Source organism: Panthera leo, chromosome A3 (genome assembly GCF_018350215.1).
Source record: "Panthera leo isolate Ple1 chromosome A3, P.leo_Ple1_pat1.1, whole genome shotgun sequence".
In the NCBI taxonomy this organism is placed as follows: Eukaryota; Metazoa; Chordata; class Mammalia; order Carnivora; family Felidae; genus Panthera; species Panthera leo.
Window position 1 is genome coordinate 25,544,123 of NC_056681.1, and position 22,791 is coordinate 25,566,913.

General features: G+C 40.8%; 1 protein-coding gene across 5 annotated transcripts in view; it reads left to right on the forward strand.

Annotated features, from left to right (window-relative positions):
* CDK5RAP1 (CDK5 regulatory subunit associated protein 1) overlaps positions 1 to 22,791 on the forward strand; it is an 85,184-nt gene that overhangs the window by 8,527 nt on the left and 53,866 nt on the right. For all 5 annotated transcript variants that reach the window (XM_042931228.1, XM_042931230.1, XM_042931227.1 and 2 more), the window contains 10 exons: positions 342 to 445; positions 1,202 to 1,236; positions 2,236 to 2,336; positions 4,865 to 5,075; positions 6,742 to 6,862; positions 11,712 to 11,942; positions 13,583 to 13,680; positions 15,111 to 15,166; positions 17,227 to 17,357; positions 20,032 to 20,181. In XM_042931228.1, the coding sequence (XP_042787162.1) occupies positions 342 to 445; positions 1,202 to 1,236; positions 2,236 to 2,336; positions 4,865 to 5,075; positions 6,742 to 6,862; positions 11,712 to 11,942; positions 13,583 to 13,680; positions 15,111 to 15,166; positions 17,227 to 17,357; positions 20,032 to 20,181 (1,238 nt within the window). The remainder of the gene's footprint in view (positions 1 to 341; positions 446 to 1,201; positions 1,237 to 2,235; positions 2,337 to 4,864; positions 5,076 to 6,741; positions 6,863 to 11,711; positions 11,943 to 13,582; positions 13,681 to 15,110; positions 15,167 to 17,226; positions 17,358 to 20,031; positions 20,182 to 22,791) is intronic.

The window sequence follows — 22,791 nt, forward strand, 5'->3', positions numbered from 1 at the left end:
ATTTTTTTTCCCCCCTAAGTTGATAATCAACACTATCAGCTAGTCCTCCCTTTTCTGTTTTTATAACCACGTTGCCTTGATTCTCAGGTGCATGTTTCCCCTGTATTTTAAATGACATGGCCTGTAATTATGTATGTATGCATTGCAGTATTTCTTTTGTTCTAAAAGGCTGTTGTTAATTTGACAGTACCTCTGGCAGTTAATGGTATCTTAGAATTGAGGCAACAGGGGACTTGGATAACTGGTTGCCTCAGATGTTTCTGGGGCATTTGGGAAAGAGACCTTTTGAGACATACGGTCCCTTTTAGTCTGCCTACTGTGGAATCTTCCTCTCATTGCAGTCTACCTGGAGACCTATGGCTGTCAGATGAATGTGAATGACACAGAGATAGCCTGGTCTGTCTTACAGAAGAGTGGCTACCTGCGCACCAGGAACCTCCAAGAGGTACGTGGGTTTTCTGCTTCCCTTGTTTCCTGGGCCTGGATGAGACTCTGCATTTGTGCCAGGACTTATTTTTTTTATTTTTATTTTTTTAATGTTTATTTATTTTTGAAACAGAGAGAGACAGAGCATGAACGGGGGAGGGTCAGAGAGAGAGGGAGACACAGAATCCGAAGCAGGCTCCAGGCTCTGAGCTGTCAGCACAGAGCCCGACGCGGGGCTCGAACTCACGGACCGTGAGATTGTGACCTGAGCTGAAGTCGGACGCTTAACCGACTGAGCCACCCAGGCGCCCCTGTGCCAGGACTTAGATACAGCTTTAGAAACAGGGTATGGCCTGGTGAGAGTGGGTTTCCTTGAGTAAAGTGTGTAGCATGGGACTAAGGTATATTTTTGTTCTGGTTATTTTTGAAACTTTTATGGTGGTGCTCATTTTTAGGCAAGGATCTAGGTTAAAAATGGGCTGTGAGGTGGAAGGGAACGGAGGAGTTAGTGTTTAATCTCTGTACCCAACAGAGGAGATTTAGTTGGGGAACATGAAATGATTCTGGAGCTTGATGGTGGTAATGATTGCACAATAGTGTGAATGTACTTAATGTTCCTGAACTGTACACTTAAAAATGGTTAAAATGGTAAATTTTATGTATGTTTTTACCACAGTAATAGGAATAATAGGGAAGAAAAGGCTGTGGGTAGTGATTCTACAAGGCAGATTTCAGAGATTGTAATTTTCCTTTTTTTTCCTATTTTTCCACTCAGGCTGATGTGATCCTCCTTGTCACATGTTCTATCAGGTGGGAGTTTGTTCTTTACCTAGAGAGCGAACGTGTTTTGTGTCAGAGTTAGCAGTGCCAGGCTGGCCTACCTGTGGAGATGAGTCAGTGGACTTGCAGTTTTACAACATGGGAGATAGCAGCGATGGAACTGGGCTGACATTTGCCGAGCACGTGCTGCGTATCCTGTCTCGTGCTGAGCACTATACATACGCTGATTTAATTCTCACAACCACCCTATGGGGTAGGTGCTATAATCGAACCCATTTTATAGATGAGGAGTATGTTGAGGCACCCAGCTTTTCCTAAGGTTTCTCTTGCAGGTAATGGCACTTGTTAGGATGTAGCATCATGAGGGTTAGGGTGCAGTCAGTGGCCGGGGACAGGGTTCTTCTGAACGGAGATGGGTGGCATCCATCAGAAGTAAACATATTCTGTTTCTTACTTTGTTTCTGTGTACAAGACACATTTGTGTTAGTGTTTCCTCAGTGTTAATGGAATCCAGCATTTTTGTTGGGGGTGTTTCTGCTGTAAGACACTGAACTAGATGGCTTTGGGAGATTCAGAAATGAACCCTCCTCCATGGAGCCTTGCTTTAAGGAGCTTAGTCTGATATGGGAACTAAAGCAGAGACACAAATAGCTCTAACATCTGGCAGAAAGCACTATATAAAAAAATCAAACAATAAAAGAGAAGTTGCTAAGTATAGGGCAAAGTATAGTTATAAGGCAGTTAAAAGGCGGACAGACTCTGTACGAGGCTTTGTGAAGTAGATTCTGAGTTTGACGTAAAGGCTTGTCAAGAGTGGAGATATGCAGGAAGGGTGTCATTGTGGGAATGGTGAATTGTAGCAAGTGGTGCTTCTTCAGTTGGCTCCCTGCCTGTCTTCCCTTAACTTAAAAGGTAGATATTCATTTAAAGGGTTGAAGTTTCTTTTGATTTTATTTCCGTTGCCCCACTCTTTTAGCTTGTGGTATAGTTGATTTTCAGGTTCAGTTATGCCTCTTTTGATCTTTGTAGGGAGAAGGCTGAACAGACCATCTGGAATCGTTTACATCAGCTTAAAGCCCTGAAGACAAAACGGCTCCGCTCCCGAGTGCCTCTGAGGATTGGGATTCTAGGTATCCGGTAATTTGGAGATTTTGTGTTTTGATACTTGGGCTCCATGAAAATTAAAAAAAAAATTTTTTTTTTTTATGTTTATTGATTTTTGGGGAGAGAAAGAGAGACAGTGTGCAAGCAGGGGAGGGACAGAGAGAGATGGAGACACAGAATCTGAAGCAGGCTCCAGGGTCTGGGCTGTCAGCACAAGAGCCCGATGCAAGGCTTGAACTCACAAGCTGTGAGATCATGACCTGAGCTGAAGTCAGATGCATAACCAACTGAGCCACCCAGGTGCCCTGAAATTTTTTTTTTTAAGTTTATTTATTTTGAGAGAGAGAGTGCATACATGTGCAAATTGGGGAGAGGCAGGGGGGGTGGGGGGGGGGAAGAGAGAATCCCAAGCAGGCTCTGTGCTGTCAATGCAGAGCCTGATGTTGGGCTTGATCCCATGAACCTTGAGATCATGACCTGAGCTGAGATCAAGAGTCGGATGCTCAAGTGATGAGCACCCAGGTGCCCCTTCATGTAGCTTTGTATGCTAGGGTTTCCGTTAGATGCTGGATTCCCAGCGTTTGAAGAAATGTCATGCGTCCCATGTAACTTTTGTATTTGATGTCAAAGGCTGTAGCATGAAATAAGCTAAAGCTCATAAAAAGGGCTTTTCACAGTGCCTTGAAGTCATGGGTACTCAGAATATGGTCTGTCCTTGTTAGAGTTTAATGGGGCTGATGGTGGCAGAGTTATGGATAGGAGAGAGTTTGGTGTCTGAAGCAACAGCATGAATTTAGAGTGTAGGCACCTTTCGTCTTGACTCCTGAAGTAGAGCCAAGTGAGGATCTAGATCTGCACTGACCAGTATGGTAGCCGCTAGCCACATGTGGTTATTTAAATTTAGCTAAAATTAAATAATATTAAAATTTACTTTTTCACTCTCACTAGCCACATATTGACTTCTCAGTAGTCACACTTGACTAGTGGCTACCATTTTGGACAGCACAGATAAAGAATATTTCTATCATTTGAGGAAGTTCTGTTGGACAGCTCTGATCTAGATAGCTGGAAAGTATATCTCAAAAATGAATATTCTGTATCCTCTTGGTCCCAGAATTTAGTTAATGTATTTAACTTTAAAATTGGCTGTCCATTGTGGAATGATTAAATTAATTCGTCTTGATGGGTCAAAACATAGTTGGAGCATATCCTGTTATACAGATTAATGTACTAAGTGACATAGGAGGATGGAAGGATTAGCTGAAATGTTTTGTTTCTTTTTTTATTTTTTATTTTTTAATGTTTATGTATTTTTGAGAGACAGAGAGAGACTGAGTGTGAGCTGGGGAGGGACAGAGAAAGAAGGTGGCACAGAATCCCAGATAGGCTCCAGGCTCTGAGCTGTCAGCATAGAACCCGATGCGGGGCTCAAACCCACGAACTGAGAGATCATGACCTGAGCTGAAGTTGGACGCAGATCTAACTAAGCCCATCCAGGTGCCCCTGAAATGTTTTGTTTCATTTCAGTTCCTTCATTATAGAAGCCCCTGGCTATGTCTTTGTTAGGAATTTCAGAAATCCCCCCAATACTTTGTTTTTTATTGTGATAGAATATAGGTAACATGAAATTTATCATTTGAGCCCTATTTTAAAATGTACAGTTCAGCTTCAAGTTTATCCGTATTGCTGTACAACCATCGCCACCATCCATTTCCAGAACTTTTTCATCTTCCCCAACTGCAGCTCTCTACCCATTAAATAACTTCCCATTTCCCTTCTCACCTTAGCTCCTGGCAACTTACCATTGTACTTTCTGCCTCTATGAATTTGATTATTCTCGGTAACTCATACAAGTGGAATCATGGAATATCTGTCCTTTTGTGAGTGGCTTATTTCATTTAGCACAATGTCTTCAAGATTCATCCATATTGTAGCATATATCAGAATTTCCTTCCTTTTTTAAGGCTGAATAATATTCCATTTTATGTGTACACCATATCTGTTGATGGACACTAGGGTTGCTTCTACCTTTTGCCTATTGTGAATGATACTGCTATGAACATAGGTGTATAACCAAGAATAGGTTTTTTTGTTTTTTTTTTAAATGTTTATTTTTGAGAGAGGGAGAGAGGGAGGGGCAGATTGAGGGAGGACAGAAGATCTAAAGCGGGCTCTGTGCTGACAGCAGTGAGCCCGATGAGAGGCTCAAACTCATGAAACCATGAGATCATGACTTCAACTGAAGAAATCAAGAGTCAGACCCTTAACTGACTGAGCCACCCAGGTGCCCCTGGATGATGGTTTAATTTTTTTCTGAGCATTTAATTGATTTCTTTAGTTGCTTGCTTCCTTTGGTTTTCTCATATAGGAAGATGCAGGTTCCAGTGCTATGGAAGTATTGGGCAAATTTGGGGAATGATGATGCTAGACTAAACTCTTAGAGAAGTTTCTGTGCCCTGGTCGCTGAATGTAGCTGGAGGTAATGTGTACTGAGAAGAAACCACGAGACCAGATGCATTTGTGAATGGGTACTTATTTTGTTTTCCTTCCTCAGGCTGCATGGCTGAGAGATTGAAGGAGGAGATCCTCAACAGGGAGAAAATGGTGGATATTTTGGCTGGTCCAGATGCCTATCGGGACCTTCCTCGGCTGCTGGCTGTTGCCGAGTCAGGTCAACAAGCTGCCAATGTGCTGCTCTCTCTGGATGAGACCTATGCTGATGTCATGCCAGTCCAGACAAGCCCCAGTGCTACATCAGCCTTCGTGTAAGACACTGCCCAAGAGACAGGGAGTGAACTTCTCCTTTCTCACTCTTAAAATAATGTTAATTTTGCTACATTAAAGCAAATTAATACATGCATATAGGACAAAACATAAAAAACAAAAAACTGATAAAGTCAGACTCCTTCACATCTCTTCTCCCCGGTCTTGTAGGCCACCTCAGAGGCAGCCATGTTAGTAGTTTCTTGTATAGTCCTTTTAGGAGTGTTCTTTCCATATCCATTCATACATGTAATATGGGATCTTTCCTACCATTCTTTCTGTATTCTAATTTTTTACTTAAGAAAATATCTTCAGTTTTCCTATTCCTTTTTTTCTTCCCCTGAACTTTAACTGAAAAAAAGTAGTAAAATCTGGTGACAAAATAGTTCATATTTGTTGAAGAATACGTGGAAAAGATAAAAAAAAAAACATAAAGAGGAAAGTAAGAGTCACCTATATTCCAACCACCTAATGATGAACACTGTTATCATTTTGCTATATTACTCCTGTCCTTTCCTGTGTGTGTATGCTTTGTACCTGCGTTTAGTTGTAAAAATGGGCTCTTGATGTACTTGGTTTTATAACCTTACCTTAAATGGTGAAATATTTTAATTTCATGTAATTAAATTTTCTATAACAGAGATTGGCAAATTGGCAAAAAAAAATTACAGCCTGTTTTTTGTAAATGAAGTTACTGAAATATAGCCTTACCATTTGTTTATATATCATCTGTGGCTGGTTTTGCCATTACAGTAGCAGAATTGAGTAATTGTGACACAGACCGTGTGGTCTGCGAAGCCTGAAATATTTACTGTCTGTTTCTTATAGAAAGTTTGTCAGCCTCTGTCATTTTAATGGCTATCCCACACTTCTTGGAAAGCTTAATAAAAACAATAGCTAACATTTATTAAACAGTTCTAAAGTGAACATCTTTGATATTCATAATTATTTCCTTAAGGTAAATTAATGTTTTCATATACAGGATGCAAATGGAAGAGAGTGATTTAACTTAGAAACCTAATAATTGGATCAGGAATGAGTGAGAACTATGAATTCCTGTTTTAAATCTGAAGTTTCTCAGGGGCGCCTGGGTGGCTCAGTCGGTTGAGTGTCTAACTTTGGCTCAGGTCATGATCTCGCTGTCCATGAGTTCAACCCCTGTGTCAGGCTCTGTGCTGACAGCCCAGAACCTGGAGCCTGCTTTGGATTCTGTGTCTCCCTCTCTCTCTGCCCCTCCCCTACTTGTTCTCTTTCTCTCTCTCTCTCTCTGCAAAAATAAACTTAAAAAAGAAAAAAGAAATCTGAAGTTTTTCCTCCCCACACACACTTCATAATATATATATTTTTCTGGTGTAGATGTAAAAAGTTCAAATGTTTTCTATTCATGGGGTATACTCCTGGTACATCTGCACCCTTTCCCTCACCACTGTGCTCCCTCAGGGTAACTGCTCTATCTACCAGTTGCAATGTGGTTTATATCATGTGCTTAGATACTAGTTTTTAAAGATAAAAAATGTCTGCCTTAAAAATGTCTCAGATTGGTCCAGTGTGAATATGGTGCCAAGAGGATTCAGAGCCAAAGGATAACGTCTAGGGAGCTCTGACCTGCTCCTTGGGTGGGAGCAGGTGTCCCATTCCTCTTACTAAGTTTTGGTGCTTTTCCCCCAGGTCTATCATGCGAGGCTGTGACAATATGTGCAGCTACTGCATCGTCCCTTTCACTCGTGGACGGGAGAGGAGTCGGCCTGTTGCTTCCATTCTAGAGGAAGTGAGGAAGCTTTCTGAGCAGGTGAAAAGTTCTGTTGGCTTTCATCTTATAAGTGTGTTTTTAGGAGAATGAGGACAACCTTTCTAGTTTTGCTTCCTGTGCTGTCTCCGAGCTGTAGAAGTTTAGAACCATACCTGGCCAGGAAGAAATACTTGGCTGAACATCTTTGATTTGCTGCCCATGTGAAGTTTGCTTCAGAGGCAGCACAGTGGAATGGAGAGAGCATGAGTTACAGTCAGATGACTGAGTGAATTCTGGCTGCACCATTCTCTGGTTTAGTGCCCTGGCACAGGTCATGTAACTATCTTCTTTTAGTTATTTATGAAAAAAATTTCTTCTTAAGTTTTGTTCATTTATTTTGAGAGAGAGAGAAACAGAGTGTGAGCAGGGGAGAGGCAGAGAAAGTGAGAGAGAAAGAATCCCAAGCAGGCTCCACACTGTCAGTGCAGAGCCTGATGCCAGGCTCAGACTCACAAACTATGAGATCATGACCTGAGACGAAATCAGGAGTCAGATGCTTAACCCACTGAGCCACCCAGGCACCCCCTAACTATCTTCTTTTAAACACAGTTTCTTAATTATGAAAAGAAGATAAAATAGTAACTTCCATTCTGGGTTATTGAAAGGATTGTCCTAATTTAAATGGTTTTTTGTTTTGTTTTGTTTTTAATTTTTTTTTTTTTAACATTTATTTATTTTTGAGACAGAGAGAGACAGAGCATGAACAGGGGAGGGGCAGAGAGAGAGGGAGACACAGAATCCGAAGCAGGCTCCAGGCTCTAAGCTGTCAGCACAGAGCCCGACGCGGGGCTCGAACCCATGGACCGTGAGATCATGACCTGAGCCGAAGTCGGACACTTAACTGACCAAGCCACCCAGGCGCCCCAGTTTTGTTTTGTTTTTAAAGTAATCTCCATACCCAGCATGGAGCTCAAACTCCCAACCCCAAGATCAAGAGTCACATTTTTGGGGTGCCTAGGTGGTTCAGTCGGTTAAACATCAGACTCTTGATTTTGACTCAGGTCATGATCCCAGGGTTGTGGGATTGAGTCCCTCACATTGCGCTCCATGCTGGGCATGGAGACTGTTTAAGATTCTCTCTCTCTCTCTCTCTCTCTCTCTCTCTCTCTCTCTCCCTCTCCCTCTCTCTCTCTCTCTCCCTCTCTCTCTCTCTCTGTCACTCTGTCACTCTGTCACTCTCAGTCTCAAATTAGAAAAGTCACATGCTCTACTGACTGAGCCCCCCCATAGTTAAAAACTTTTTTAATGTTTATTTACTTATGTTGAGAGGGAGAGAGAGAGAGAACGAGAGTGCACACGCACCCAAGAGGGTGTGGGGGAGGGGCAGAGAAAGGGAGAGAGAGAATCCCAAGCAGGCTCTGGGCTGTTGGCGCAGAGCCCCACATGGGGCTCAATCTCATGAATTGTGAGATCATGACCTGAGTTAAAATCAAGAGTTAAACGCTTAACTGAGCCACCCAGACACCTCAGTTTATTTTATTTTATTTTATTTTTAATTTTTTTTAACGTTTATTTATTTTTGAGACAGAGAGAGACAGAGCATGAACGGGGGAGGGGCAGAGAGAGAGGGAGACACAGAATCGGAAGCAGGCTCCAGGCTCTGAGCCATCAGCCCAGAGCCTGACGTGGGGCTCGAACTCACAGACTGCGAGATCGTGACCTGAGCTGAAGTCGGACGCTTAACCGACTGAGCCACCCAGGCGCCCCCAGACACCCCAGTTTAAATGCTTTTAAACTACCTGGCACCCAGTAAATTTTCAGAGAATGCTTTATCTGTCCATTCTAGGAAACCTCCCAAATCTCTTGTTCATTTTATCACAGAGCCAGCTCACTAGTTGAGGGACAGAGAACAGATGAGGGTAGTGAATCCCATCAGAGGCCAGAGGGGAGATAATTGCTATTTTCCTGCTATTGGGAGCTTGTCTCCCCCCCAACTCTAGGCCTGGATCTGCTAGCCCTGAAAAAGAGGACAGTAGGTGGGAATATGGAGCTTTTCTTTCATTAGAGTCTCCCTGTTTCCTTACTTGCTTGGCTCGGGAACTGTGGGAGGCTAGCCTCTGCTCCAGTTTTTAGTCAGCAGTTTCTTCTTACAGTCTGGCAGTGCTCTCTTCTCCTCTCCATCCCTTAGTTCTCAATTCCCTGTTTGGTCCCTGGCTGCTCTCCATACCCCACCTCTGCAAGTGCTTCCTGGTCTCCAGTTGTCTCCTTCTCCCCTTCCACCTCTCCCACCATAGCAGAACTCTTCAGGATAGAGACATTCTGTTTATTTATTTTATTTATTTATTTTTCAAATTTGTTTATTTATTTTGAGAGAGACAGAGTGTGTGAGCAGGGAAGGCAGAGAGAGAGGGAGAGAGAATCCCAAGCAGGCTCCACATCGTCAGCACAGAGCCTGATATGGGGCTCGAACTCATGAACCTCGAGATCACGACCTGAGCCGAAACCAAGAGTTGGATGCTTAACAGACTGAACCACCCAGGCGCCCTTGTTAATATCTTTTTATATGTGTGTGTATTTTCCTTAGTTTTTTATATATATATATATATATATATTTATAATGTAATATTAATATGTAATATTAATAGTGTTAATTGTTTATATATAAATATATAATAATATATATAATATTGTTATAATAATATATATAATATATAATGTATTATACCTAATATATACACATAATATATATAACAATATAACATAATATATAATATATAGTATTAATATACAATATTAATATATAATATTGTTTAGTCACCTCTAATATTAAGGCACTCCCTTAGTCATGCCATTGTTAAACCAAATTAAAAAAAGTTACAAAGGACATTATTTGGACCGTTGTTAAAAATTTGATTTATAGTATGTGGATATTTAGGGGCAAAAGAGCATGTTGTTTGTAACTTGTTCTCAGAAGGCTCAGAAAAATATGTGCTTGCATGTGTATGTGCAGAGAGAGGGTGTATCTGAGTGTGAGCATGTGAATGATAAGCAGATGGTGTGCAGTGTTAACCGTGAACCTGGGCAAAGAGTATATGGGAGTTCTTTTTACTATTCTTGTAATTTTTCTGTAAGTTTGAAATTGCATCAAAATAAAGTTAAAAAAATAGTCTATTTATAGCAACTTTTTTTTTCTTAGTGAAGTTTTATAATGCAAGTTTTCAAACAGGTAATTTGAAAGTCTAGTACAGTAAGTACAGTTAATAAACTTGTCATATTTGCTTTATCTTCCTGTCTTTATATATGCATAAATATATGTTTTTTGAAACATTTCAAGGCTGAGTTGTAGATATCAGGCTTCTTAACCCTGTATATTTCAGTATGCATCTTCTCAGAATAAGAGTTTTTCCATTCATAATACCATTATTACATGTAGAAAATTGAACAACTAATATGATATGTAACTCATATTCAGAATTTCTCTTTTTTAAAGTTTATTTGTTTATTTTTAAGTAATCTCTTCACCTAATGTGGGGCTTGAACTCACGATCCTGAGATCAAGAGTCACATGCTCTTATAACTCAGCCAACCAGATGCCCCTCAAAATTTCTTAATTGTCCAAAAATATGTATGTATGTATGTATGTATGTATGTATGTATTTTTAGAGAGTATGAGTGGTAGAGGGAGGGAAGAGAGAGTCTTAAGCAGGCTCCAGTGTGGAGCCAGACATGGGACTTAATCTCATAACCTTGAGATCATGACCTGAGCCAAAATCAAGAGTTGGATGCTTAATCTACTGAGCCACCCCAAGAATATCTTACTGCTTTTTTATTTTCAAACTAAGATCCAGTCAGACTTTGTGGTTTTATTTGTTGTTTTTTATATTTTTTCATTCTCTCTTAATTTAATTTCATTTTTTTTTGTTTGCTTTAAATGATACATTAAGTTTTTGAAGAGATCAGATACATCTGGATTTGTCTGATTGCTTCTTAATGTTGTCATTTAAAATATTCCTCTGGGGGCGCCTGGGTGGCGCAGTCGGTTAGGCGTCCGACTTCAGCCAGGTCACGATCTCGCGGTCCGTGAGTTCGAGCCCCGCGTCAGGCTCTGGGCTGATGGCTCGGAGCCTGGAGCCTGTTTCGGATTCTGTGTCTCCCTCTCTCTCTGCCCCTCCCCCGTTCATGCTCTGTCTCTCTCTGTCCCAAAAATAAATAAAAAACGTTGAAAAAAAAATTTAAAAAAAAAATAAAATATTCCTCTGAACTCTGATAAACTGGAAGTTAAATGTAAAAGCTTAATTCAATTTAGACTAAATACTTTGGGAAGAATACTTTATGGGCAGTGATTATATAATATTCAACTGGCAGAATGGTGTCATAATTTGATTTATAGTGTTATAGATTAACCATTATTACTGAACATTGAATTTCATCCAGGTTTTTGCTATTCTGAAAAATGCTTTGGAGATTAATTTTTATGTAAGGTTTTATTTTTCTAAAAATTAAAAAGTTCTTTTAAGGTTTATTTATTTTTGAGAGAGAGAGAGAGACAGTGCAAGCAGGGGAGGGGCAGAGAGAGAGGGAGACACAGAATCCGAAATAGGCTTCAGGCTCTGAGCTGTCAGCACAGAGCCTGACGCAAGGCTTGAGCCCACGAACCATGAGATCATGACCTGAGTTGTTGTTGGATGCTTAACCGATTGAGCCACCTAGGTGCTCTTGTAAAGTTTTATTCTGAAGTTCAGTTCTTCAGACAAGATGCCCAAATACGAAATTACTGGGTTAAAATACAGAGTAGAATACATCTATGAATGGCTCTACGTGGGTTGAACTAATATCAATTAGTGATTTGGCATGAAACTACCAAAAAAGTTTTAAATTGCTTCCAATATATTCACTTTCCCTTTCTCAGGGGCTGAAAGAAGTGACACTCCTTGGTCAGAATGTTAATAGTTTTCGGGACAGTTCAGAGGTCCAGTTCAACAATGCAGTGTCTACCAACCTCAGCCGTGGCTTCTCCACCAACTATAAACCCAAGCAAGGAGGCCTTCGTTTTGCTCACCTTCTGGATCACGTCTCCAGAGTAGATCCTGAAATGAGGATCCGTTTCACTTCTCCCCACCCCAAAGACTTTCCTGATGAGGTGAGTATCAACAGTGAACCGTGCCAAGCTGTTATCAGTATGTGTAAGCTTGACAAAGGCTGGACCCAGTGGGATACAGCAGTCCTTGAATCTTGCTCAGGGGATCTTGTGGTGTATTGCCCTTTGATTCCACCAGAGTTAAAGTCCACCAGTGTTGGGGCAGAGATAGGACTGATATATTTAAAAAAAAAAATTTTTTTTTTGTAATTGATGTATAGTTGACACACTATATGTATATGATGTATAGTTTCAGGTGTACAACATAGTGATTTTGGCAAGTTTTATGTTATGCTGTTCTCACCACAAGTATAGAGATAGGACTGATATTCTGGGAAGTTAAGGTCACCTGGGACCATGAGGACTCTGTGGAGAGAGGTTTTATTACAAGATTTTATGGGAAGGACAGAAAGGGAGGCGATATGTTGCAGTGGGAAACAGTCCAGACTTTGGCCTGAGACAAGATGTGAGTTAAATCCTAGCTCTTCCCTTGCTTTATTAGTAGGTATGACTATTTCATCTTGTCCTCTTCGTCTGTAAAATGAGGTTAATAATAGCCTCCTGCTTTTTGGTGGGGGGTTGAGAAATAGGTATATTGTATGGAAGGTATTTACCAAGTGCTTTAGTAAAGCATAGAATGTATAGCCTACATGTGAAGCCTTTTTTTAAAGTTTTTAAAAAATTAAAAAACTTTTTTTTAAAAAATAATGTTTATTTATTTTTGAGATACAGAGAGACAGAGCACAATTCGGGGAGGGGCAGAGAGAGAGGGAGACACAGAATCCGAAATAGGCTCCAGGCTCTCAGCTGTCAGCACAGAGCCTGATGCGGGGCTTGAACTCACGAACCACGAGTTCATGACCCGAGCCAGAGTCAGACGCCTGACTGACTGAGCCACCCGGCAGCGCCCCTTAAAGTATTTTTGATTTGGTGAAACATCTGTCTTTTTGCCCCACTGCTACTTTTTTCTCACTGGATTGTCTTCTTACTGAGTTGTAAAACTTTTTTTATGTATTCTTGGTACAAATCCTTTGTCAGTGTATTTTTTCAAATATTTTTTCCTTGTTCCAGTTTCTTGATGGTGTCTTTTAAAGTAGCTAATTAGTTTGGAAGTTAGATGAAACAAATACCAGTTTTCCTTTTTGTCCATGTCAGCCCATGGCTTGAATCTGACCTCTGCTTGCTTGCGTCACTTTTTGAAAGCGGAGATGCCATCAGGGGAAATGTCTGGGACAGACAACATGGCTTGAGCAAAAGTAAAGGATTTGGGTAATTCATGTGTTTGGTTTAATCAGCCTCTTAAGAGGGGCACCTGGGTGGCTTAGTCGGTTGACCGTCTGACTTTAGCTCGTGTCATGATCTCACGGTTCGTGAGTTTGAGCCCCACGTTGGGCTCTGTGCTGACTGCTCAGAGCCTGGAGTCTGCTTTGGGTTCTGTGTCTCTGTCTCTCTTGGCCCCGCCACTGCTCACACTTTGTCTCTTTCTCCCTCAAAAATAACTAAATGTTAAAAAAAAAAAAAAAGCATTAAAGCTCTTTAAAAAACAAAAAGTCAGCCTATTAAGAAACAGTGGGGGTGGTATTCCTTTATGCAGGATTCTTTGGTGAGACTGTGATGACCTTTAATGTGTTCTGTTTGATCAGGTTCTGCAGCTGATTCATGAGAGAGACAACATCTGTAAACAGATCCACCTACCAGCCCAGAGTGGAAGCAGCCGTGTATTGGAGGCCATGCGGAGGGGGTCAGACTTGCTTGGGGGAGGGAGCATCCTGCACCTTTCCATGTTTTCTTAAGGACCACAGAGTGTCTAAGAACCAGCATAGTGTATAGCACATAGTAGCTGCTCAGTCAATATTTGTTATGTGAATAAACCCATGGACATTATAACCTGTTTCTATTTACTCCCTAAGTATAGACTAAGGACTGGATCACTCATTTCATTTGTTTAGCATTTTTTTTATTAAGTATTTACTGTGTGGCACACTCTTTGAAATATTAATCCTTTAGCTTTTAACATTAAAGTTTTTTAGGCCAGGGATGCCTGGGTGGCTCAGTCATTTAAGCGTCTGACTTAGACTCAGGTCATGATCTCACGGTTCGTGAGTTTGAGCACCCCATCAGGGTCTGTACTGGTGGTTGGAGCCTGCTTGGGATTCTTTCTCTTTGTCTCTCTCTGCCCCTTCCCCACTTGCGTGTTTGCTCTCTCTCTCTCAAAATAAGTAAATAAACTTAAAAAAAATTCTTTTAAGTGTTAGAATTTAAACGCGTCTCTGGTTCACTTACTTTGGGACTAATATGTACTGTAGAGATAAGACTGAAAAGATAAGATGACAAATGGCAGGCTGTGTGGAACTAGTGCTTTGCCTTGTTTTCCACATTGGCAGTTTTAGAGATCTTTTTTTTTTTTTTTTTTTAAAGTTTATTTATTTTGAGAGAGTGAGTGCGTGCACTCGGGCATGGGATGGACAAAAGGAGAGAGAGAGAGAGAGAGAGAGAGAGAGAGAATGAGAATCCCAAGCAGGCTCCAGGCTCCATGCTGTTAGTGCAGAGCCCCACACAGGGCTTGATATCATGAACTATGAGATCATGACCTGAGCCCAAACCAAGAATCAGACACTTAACCAACTGAGCCACCCAGGTGCCCGTAGAGATCCTCTTAAATATTTAATCTGTCTTCACTTATTAAATCAAAGGCTATTGGGGCGTCCAGGTGGCTCACTCAGTGAAGTGTCCAATTTCAGCTCAGGTCATGATCTCACGTTTTGTGGGTTCAAGCCCCACTTCAGGCTCTGTGCTGACAGCTCAGAGCCTGGAGCCTGTTTCAAATTCTGTGTCTTCCTCTCTTTCTGCCCCTCCCCTGCTCGCGCGCGCGCTCTCTCTCTCTCTCTCTCAAAAATAAATAAACCTTAAAAATAAAAGGCTACTTATTTATATTTTTAAAAAGGCTATTTAAAATAATGTATGTTCTTGAACTAAAGAATCATGGGCTCTAGATTAGGTTACACTACAGGATTAGCATCAAAAGGACTGTTCTGGATACTTTAACCTACGCTTGTACTGTCCTATGTGGATAAGAAGTGATTATATGTGGTAATGCATAATGTTCTCTTTTTACAGCATTCATTTAAAGAAGATTGGTTCATCTAAGCCTTTTTTTGTTCCTTCTTGCAGATACTCAAGAGAAGCTTATGTGGAGTTAGTTCATCATATCAGAGAATCTATTCCAGGTACATTTAAGAAATGTATTCTGCTGAGCACATTACTGTACCAGTGACCACAATGCTTTTTTCAGATGCAGGCAATGCCTGTGGTACTACCTTAATGAAAAAAAGGGACTACCTTCTATACTTCCGTTCCTCCTCTTCATTTTTCTCTTTCTTTTTTTTTTGTTTTTTTTTTTTTTCAACGTTTTTTATTTATTTTTTTGGGACAGAGAGAGACAGAGCATGAACGGGGGAGGAGCAGAGAGAGAGGGAGACACAGAATCGGAAACAGGCTCCAGGCTCCGAGCCATCAGCTCAGAGCCTGACGCGGGGCTCGAACTCACGGACCGCGAGATCGTGACCTGGCTGAAGTCGGACGCTTAACCGACTGCGCCACCCAGGCGCCCCTCTCTTTCTTTTATTTTACTCTTTTTTGGTTTTTTAATGGCTTGGTCTTGCTAGATATACTCAAAGGTGTCAGCTTGTGGCCTCAATGCTAAAGAGATTTCTCTCTCTTTTTTTATTTATTTTTATTTTATTAAAAATTTTTTAAAAATGTTTATTTATTTTTGGGAGAGAGCGAGCAGGGGAGGGTCAGAGGGAGAGGGAGACAGAATCCCAAGCAGGCTCCGGGCTGTCAGCACAAAGCCTGATGTGGGGCTTGAACCCACGAACTGTGAGATCATGACCTGAACCTAAACCAAGAATCAGACACTTAACCAACTGAGCCACCCAGGCGCTCCTATTTGTTTAGTTTGAGAGAGAGAGACCGTGTGCAAGCAGGGGAAGGAGAGAAAGAGAGACTCCCAAGCAAGGCTGCATACTGTCAACACAGAGCCCAATGCGGGGCTCGATCTTACGAACCGTGAGATCACGACCTGAGCCGAAATCATGAGTCTGACACCAACCGACTGAACCACCCAGATCTCCCAGAGATTTCTTTTCTACAATATTTGTGTTTCTGAACATATGGGAGAGACCTTGTTCCTTCTTTGTTAGCTGGCAGGTATGGTCTACATTAGTTCTGATTTGGGGACAGTTGATATCTTTAAAACTGTCCTTAGAGGTAATTCCTATTATCATAACTTCTTTTTCTCTTTTCCCTTCTAATAGAATTACTTTGTAGTAGTCTTTTAATTTAGATTTGGTTGACAATGTTTACATTTGTTTCCAAGTTTCTAATTATTGTTAACTTGTATTATGCATAAATACTTTTCATTTTGGAGGGGCAGGATAGCGTGGAGGCTTTCTGGGCTGCAGTTTCCTCATCTATCAAGTAAAGTTAATAAGGGGTGCCTGTCTGCCTCATTCGGTAGAGTAAGTGACTCTTGATCTTGGGGGTCTTGAATTCAAGCCTCATGTGTGGTGTGGAGTTTACTTAAAAAAAAAATAGAGTTGATAGTATGTTATTGGATTGTTGGAATAATTAAATATATTAAATAGGAAAATATAGCACTTAGTACTGTTTAGTAACTAGTAGTTATTGTTTATATGGTCTTTTAAAAAAATTTTTTTTGTAAGTTTATTCATTTATTTTGAGAGAGAGCGTGAGCAGGGAAGGGGAAGAGAGAGAGAGGCCCAAGCAGGCTCTGCACTGTCGGAGCCTGATGCAGGGCTCGAACTCACGAAACCGGGAGATTATGACCTGCACTGAAATGGAGAGTCAGACGCTTAACCGACTGAGCCACCCAGGTTCCCCTCTATGGTCTTAAATAAACTTTGTGTTAAACTAGCTTCAAAAGTATATGTTTATATGAGATATTGCAAAGTTTTCACCATTAAAAGCAGGACCAGTTTGAAAATGTGGAGTTCCTGCTGTGTCCCTAAATCCAACATGTGAAGTAAAAATATCTTTTCTTGTGCTGAGGGGAATATAGACTGAGAAGCCAGGCTTTGGCGTGGTAACATTCTAGATAAGCAGGCCTTGCTCCATAATGACTGTTCTGTCACTTGCATATGGACTGTCACTTTGTACTCCAGGGAAGGTGTACAATTGCTGTCTCTCTCTCTCTGTAACCCACAAGTGAAAGGCTTCTCTTGAACGTAAGCTGCAGTGACATGTTGTCTTTTGTCATGTGTTGCAGGTGTGAGCCTCAGCAGCGATTTCATTGCTGGCTTTTGTGGTGAGACAGAGGAAGATCACCTCCAGACGGTGTCTTTGCTTCGGGAAGTTCAGTATAACATGGGCTTCCTCTTTGCCTACAGTATGAGACAGGTCAGCCCTGGGATGAGGGAGAAGCTACTTCTGTGCTGGCACTGACAGAATTCCTGACCCATGTCTGGTTGATTGTAGACAACTGGCAAGAAAAGAAAGTGGCAGCAGGGCAGTCCTTGAGAAGCTACAAGGATCTTACCACTCATTCTTTTTTTTTCTAGTTAGCCTATTTTATATAATTCAGCAACTTGAGATGAAAGTGAATCAGTTGTGACAATATTTGTCTTCATTAAAATATTTTAAATTATGTTTAGATCGTCTAGAATTTTAATATGAAGGGAGGGATGCCATTGTGGAGGGAGGACGCTGTTCTCTATAAGGGTAAAATAATTTCCCAACATGCAGAACGTTTTTGACTTACAGATGTGATTTGTCTTACAGATGCATTTTGTTGCCCTCCTAGCCATCCTCAGCTATTTTTAGTTTTCATTTTTTTAGGCCAAGTGAACCTACTGATACCACTTTAGAGTTTTTCCTGTAACACAGATTTCCAGGAAAACAAAGCAGAAGGATATAAGGAAGGAATGGGAGAGTAATGTGTATTTCTTGCAGAGAGGGGATAGTTCCGTTCTGCTGCCATTTTCTTGATGGTAGGGATGAATTTCCATGGGTCATTCCTCATCCCTCCAGTCAGCTCAGGGGTGTCTTTCCTTGTGTTTGGGCTGGAGGCTGAGGAGGATGGCCGATCAGGAGGGCTGATTGATGAATGATGGAACTCATGATCTTCGCCACCACTGTCATTCAGCTGCCATCAGCCAACCTAATTCATGTCTTTTATTTATTTTTTATTTAAAAAAAAAAATTTTTTTTTTTTAACGTTTATTTTTGAGACAGAGAGAGACAGAGCATGAACGGGGGAGGGTCAGAGGGAGGGAGACACAGAATCTGAAACAGGCTCTAGGCTCTGAGCTGTCAGCACAGAGTCCGATGCGGGGCTCGAACTCACGGACCGCGAGATCATGACCTGAGCCAAAGTCAGCCGCCCAACTGACTGAGCCACCCAGGCGCCCCCTAATTCATGTCTTTTAAAGCCCACTGCCTAGTGTTCTGTAGGCAGCGTAAGTAGGCCATTGTATATATTTAGGTCTCTTACATAATTATTTCAGAGATGAAGCTTCAGAGTAGATGTTGGGTTCCATTTTGTTACTCTTCCATGGACATAAATATGTAAGATAAATTTTTTGTAATGCTAGAGTTGGGAAATGGGTTTTCATTGTGTGGTGGAAGCATATCTTATGGGCATTGAATACGAGTGTTTACTTTGGGATCTAATTTCTAGGTTAGGATTAAGGTTATAAAGATTGAAGTCGTCTAGTGGATGAGAGCAAGCACTCAAATTGTACCTTTCTCACTTAATAACTGTGTGATCTTGAGAAAGGTCCTTGGTCTTTTCACCTGTGAAATGAGAATAGTGCTTGGTAATGGTAAATGCACAATAGGGGCAAGTTGTTGTTAATAAGACAAAATAGAGTAAACCCATTCGCCATTTTCCTCTGTGGATTTGGTAGTTTTCTCAAAGGCCAGTTTGTTTGAATGTCCATATTTGGATGTATAGGTTTTCCTCTTATTCCATACTTTTATCTAGCTCAGTGGTTCTCCCAACTGTGTTATATAAGCTTGTGTACATAAAACCTTAAAAAAAAAATAGGTGTATACACACACATATACACACGTGTATGCATGCCATGATTTTAGACAATTTAAAGGCTTTTCAAGGATAAATTTCCTTTTTTTTATAGGTACTTTTTTTTTTTTTTTGAAATTTATTTATTTATTTTGAGAAAGAGAGAGAAAGAGAACCAGTCAGGGAGGGGCAGAGAGAGAGGGAGACAGAGGGTCCGAAGCAGGCTGTGTGTTGTGAGATGATGACCTGAGCTGAAGTTGGATGGTCAACTGACTGAGCCACCCAGGCGCCCCTGGAATAAATTTCCTTTTAAAAAATGTTTTGGACTAGGTAATATGAGTTCATTTTAAAAAATTCGAAAGTTCAAAATAGTATGCAATGAAAAGTTCTTGTTCTTCCTTCTTCCTAGGTTGCCTGGTTTTTCATTTCCTTCCCTGAAGGCCATCACTCTTAGGAACTTCTTCTGTAAACTTCCAGAGATATTTCATGTATTTATAAACATATTTATATGTTGATCTGTACCTTATTTTTTTTAAGAGTATGTTTTGGAAAGCAATCATATCAATACATATGGAATTATCACAGTCTTTTTACAGTAGTGCAGTATTCTGTTGTGTGGATAAAGCATAATTCATTTACTAACGACCTATTGGTAAACGTTTAGGTTGCTTTGCATCTTGTGTCTTATCTATAAACAGTGCTGCTGAGTAACCTGGTACATGAGTTATTTAGTATATGTTACATTTGTCTAAAGCTTATATTTGTATCCTACAAATACATCAAGAACAATTTTGAATCTACAATTTTCATGTGCTAAATTTAGAATTTAACCCTTAGAAAAATGTGACTTTATTGCATAGTAAACTTCTTGTCTTAGAATGCTCTTAGAGCTAGAGAACCCTCCTGGTGTGGCTTGGGTTCTTGTACATATCTGTAACTTACAAGTGGAATGAACCTGGTCCTCTGTACCTTAAGAGTGGATTCAGTGCGGGGGAAAAAAAGGATTCTATGAGTCCTTGGTGACCTCCATCTCTCTTTTTATTTTTATAGAAGACCAGGGCATATCACAGGCTGAAAGATGATGTTCCAGAAGAGGTGAAATTAAGGCGTTTGGAGGAGCTTATTACTGTCTTTCGAGAAGAAGCAACAAAAGCCAACATGGCCTCTGTGGGTTGTACCCAGCTAGTGCTGGTGGAGGGGGTAAGGTCATATGTATATACATATATATTTTTGTGTTTTGTTTTTTAAAGTTTGTTTTTGAGAGAGAAAGAGAGAAAGAAAGAGTGCATGCAGGGGAGTGGCAGAGAGAGAGAGGGAGAGAGAATCCCAAGCAGGCTCCACGCTGTCAGTGCAGGGCCAGATGCTGAGCTTGAACCATGGCCTGAATCCAGATCAAGAGGCACACCAATGTTTTTTGTGTTTTAAAACACAATATGTTTCCCTTTTATTTAGATCATCTTTGATTTGTCAGAGTTTTTGTAATTTTCAGTGTACAGGTCCTATATGTATGTATTTTGTTAGATTTATACCTAAGTGTCTTTTTTTTTTTTAAGCTATTTGCTCCAATAGCAAATAGCTAGTTGCTATCGTATTTTTAATTTCAGATGTTCATTATATTGTACAGAAATAATTGAATTTTGTAGGTTTATCTTGTATTCTGTGACCTTGCTGAACTCAATAGTTCTAGGAGTTGTTTTGGCAGTTTCTTTGGGATTTTCTACATAGGTAATCATGTTTTTATGTGTTTTTTTTCCTTCCTGATATTCCAAGCTTCCTTCTTTTATCTTTTCCTGTCCGTTTAGACAGCTTTTAGACACTCTGGCAGCAGATTCTCTGTTTTTCTTCATCTTAGAATGTCTTGATTTTTCCTTCATTGTTTTTTTTTTTTTTTTTTTTTATGTTTATTTTTGAGAGAGAGTGAGAGAGTATGGGGGAGGGACAGAAAGAGAGAGGGGGACCGAGGTTCCAAAGCGGGCTCTGTGCTAACAGTAGAGATGTGGGACTCAAACTCATGAACCATGAGATCATGACCTGAGCTGAAGTTGGCCACTTAACCGACTGAGCCACCCAGGCACCTCTCTCCTTCATTCTTAAAAGATATTTTTGTGCTTAGCAGCAGAAAGATTAAGGAAAAGTATGTCTGCTCCATCTTTCTGGAAGCAGTATCATATGTATGTTTTCAGAATCAGTTTGTCTGTAATCCTTCTTTTTTAATTTTTTAAAATGTTTATTTATTTATTTTGAGAGAGAGAGTGTGTGTGCATGCATGCATGTGAGTGGGGAAAGGGCAGAGAGAGAGAGGGAGGGAGAGAATTGCAAGCAGGCTCTGCACGGTCAGCACAGAGCCTGATGCGGGGCTCAATCTTAGAAACCATGAGATCATGACTTGAGCTGAAATCAAGAGTCAGATGCTTAAGCAACTGAACCATCCAGGTGCCCCAAGATCTTATTTATTTATTTATTTTTTAAGTAATATCTACACCCAACGTGGGGCTCACCCACAACCCTGAGATCAAAAAGTTGTATGCTCTACCAACAGAGCCAGCCAGGCGTCCCTTCAATCCTTTTTTAAAAGCACATTTTCTTAGAAGTGTACTGTATTTCAGAAAGTTTGGGGTTCCTATAGGCATCTGTGGTCAAGCTGGGGAACCTGACCGTCAGAGCACTAAACACATGGAATAAGGGGTAAGTTTGGGAGCTGACCTTTTACGAAGCTACATGCTGCAGCCATTGGAGAGGAAGGGAAGGAGAGAGATGGGCCCTTTCTGTGACTCCTAAGTCCTGGATTGAGAAGAGAGAGTCCTGTTTCATGCCTTAGGATGTGGTAGCATCAAAGCCACCAATTACCTGGTATCTGTGTTTGTTAGGACTCTTTAGTAGTGAGTAACAGAAATTTCTTTAAGCCGTTCAGCCTAAGCCAAAAAGAAATCTTTTGTATAAGACTTCAGGGGTGTCTTGTGGAGCCCAAGGGCACGAATACTGTAGGTGTCTAGAAAGGACTGTACCCAGTCTGGGAAGCCCTTCAGGCTTTCTTGTCTACTTAGAGCAGCTTTTCCTGCTTCCTCATCTTTGTTGCAGAGTGAGTACAGCAGCTGTGTAGTTCCTATGTTTACATGTTACGGTTCTCGTTATTCATGGGTCACAGTTGTGTCTCTCAGCCCCAGCTCAGATTTCCAGGACGGGTACTTGGTCAGCTCATCTTGGGCTAGGGGATCTTCCTGTGGTCTAGACCAGCAGTTGGCCGATTAGTGATGCTGAGCTAGTGTAATACCCCAAAAGGTTTTTGCCTCACTAAATACCTTGTGATTTAGGGTGTCAGCTGTGATTCTGGAGGTATGTACATGTCTATTAGCAGTCTACATTTTATCCAGTAAGAATTAGGTCTTGTTGTATTCCCAGCTCTCTTCATGGAGTCTGGCACAGAATAGCGTACTTATCTTTTGAATGAATGAATAAGTACTCAAAGTTTACTATTCTGTGTCCCTGACTTCATTAGCCTTGCAGCAAACCTGTCATAACTAAATAAATCAAAACAAGATTCTTTCTTATGCATCTAGCATAAGCCATGACTCGGGGTTAGAGAATAAATGGATTTTTCAGGGCTAGCAGTTGGGAGTCTTTACTTTCTCTTAGAGGAGACTTTCTTTCCTCTAGTCCTGGCTCGTTTAAAACATCAGGTTGCTATCTCCAGAGTGGCAGAGAAGTTGATGATAACTCATGTATACTGAGCATTTACTGTCTGCCAGGAACTGTGCACTTTATGTCGTTGGTACATTGAGTCCTACCACGGTTTTGGAGGTAGTGCTAATT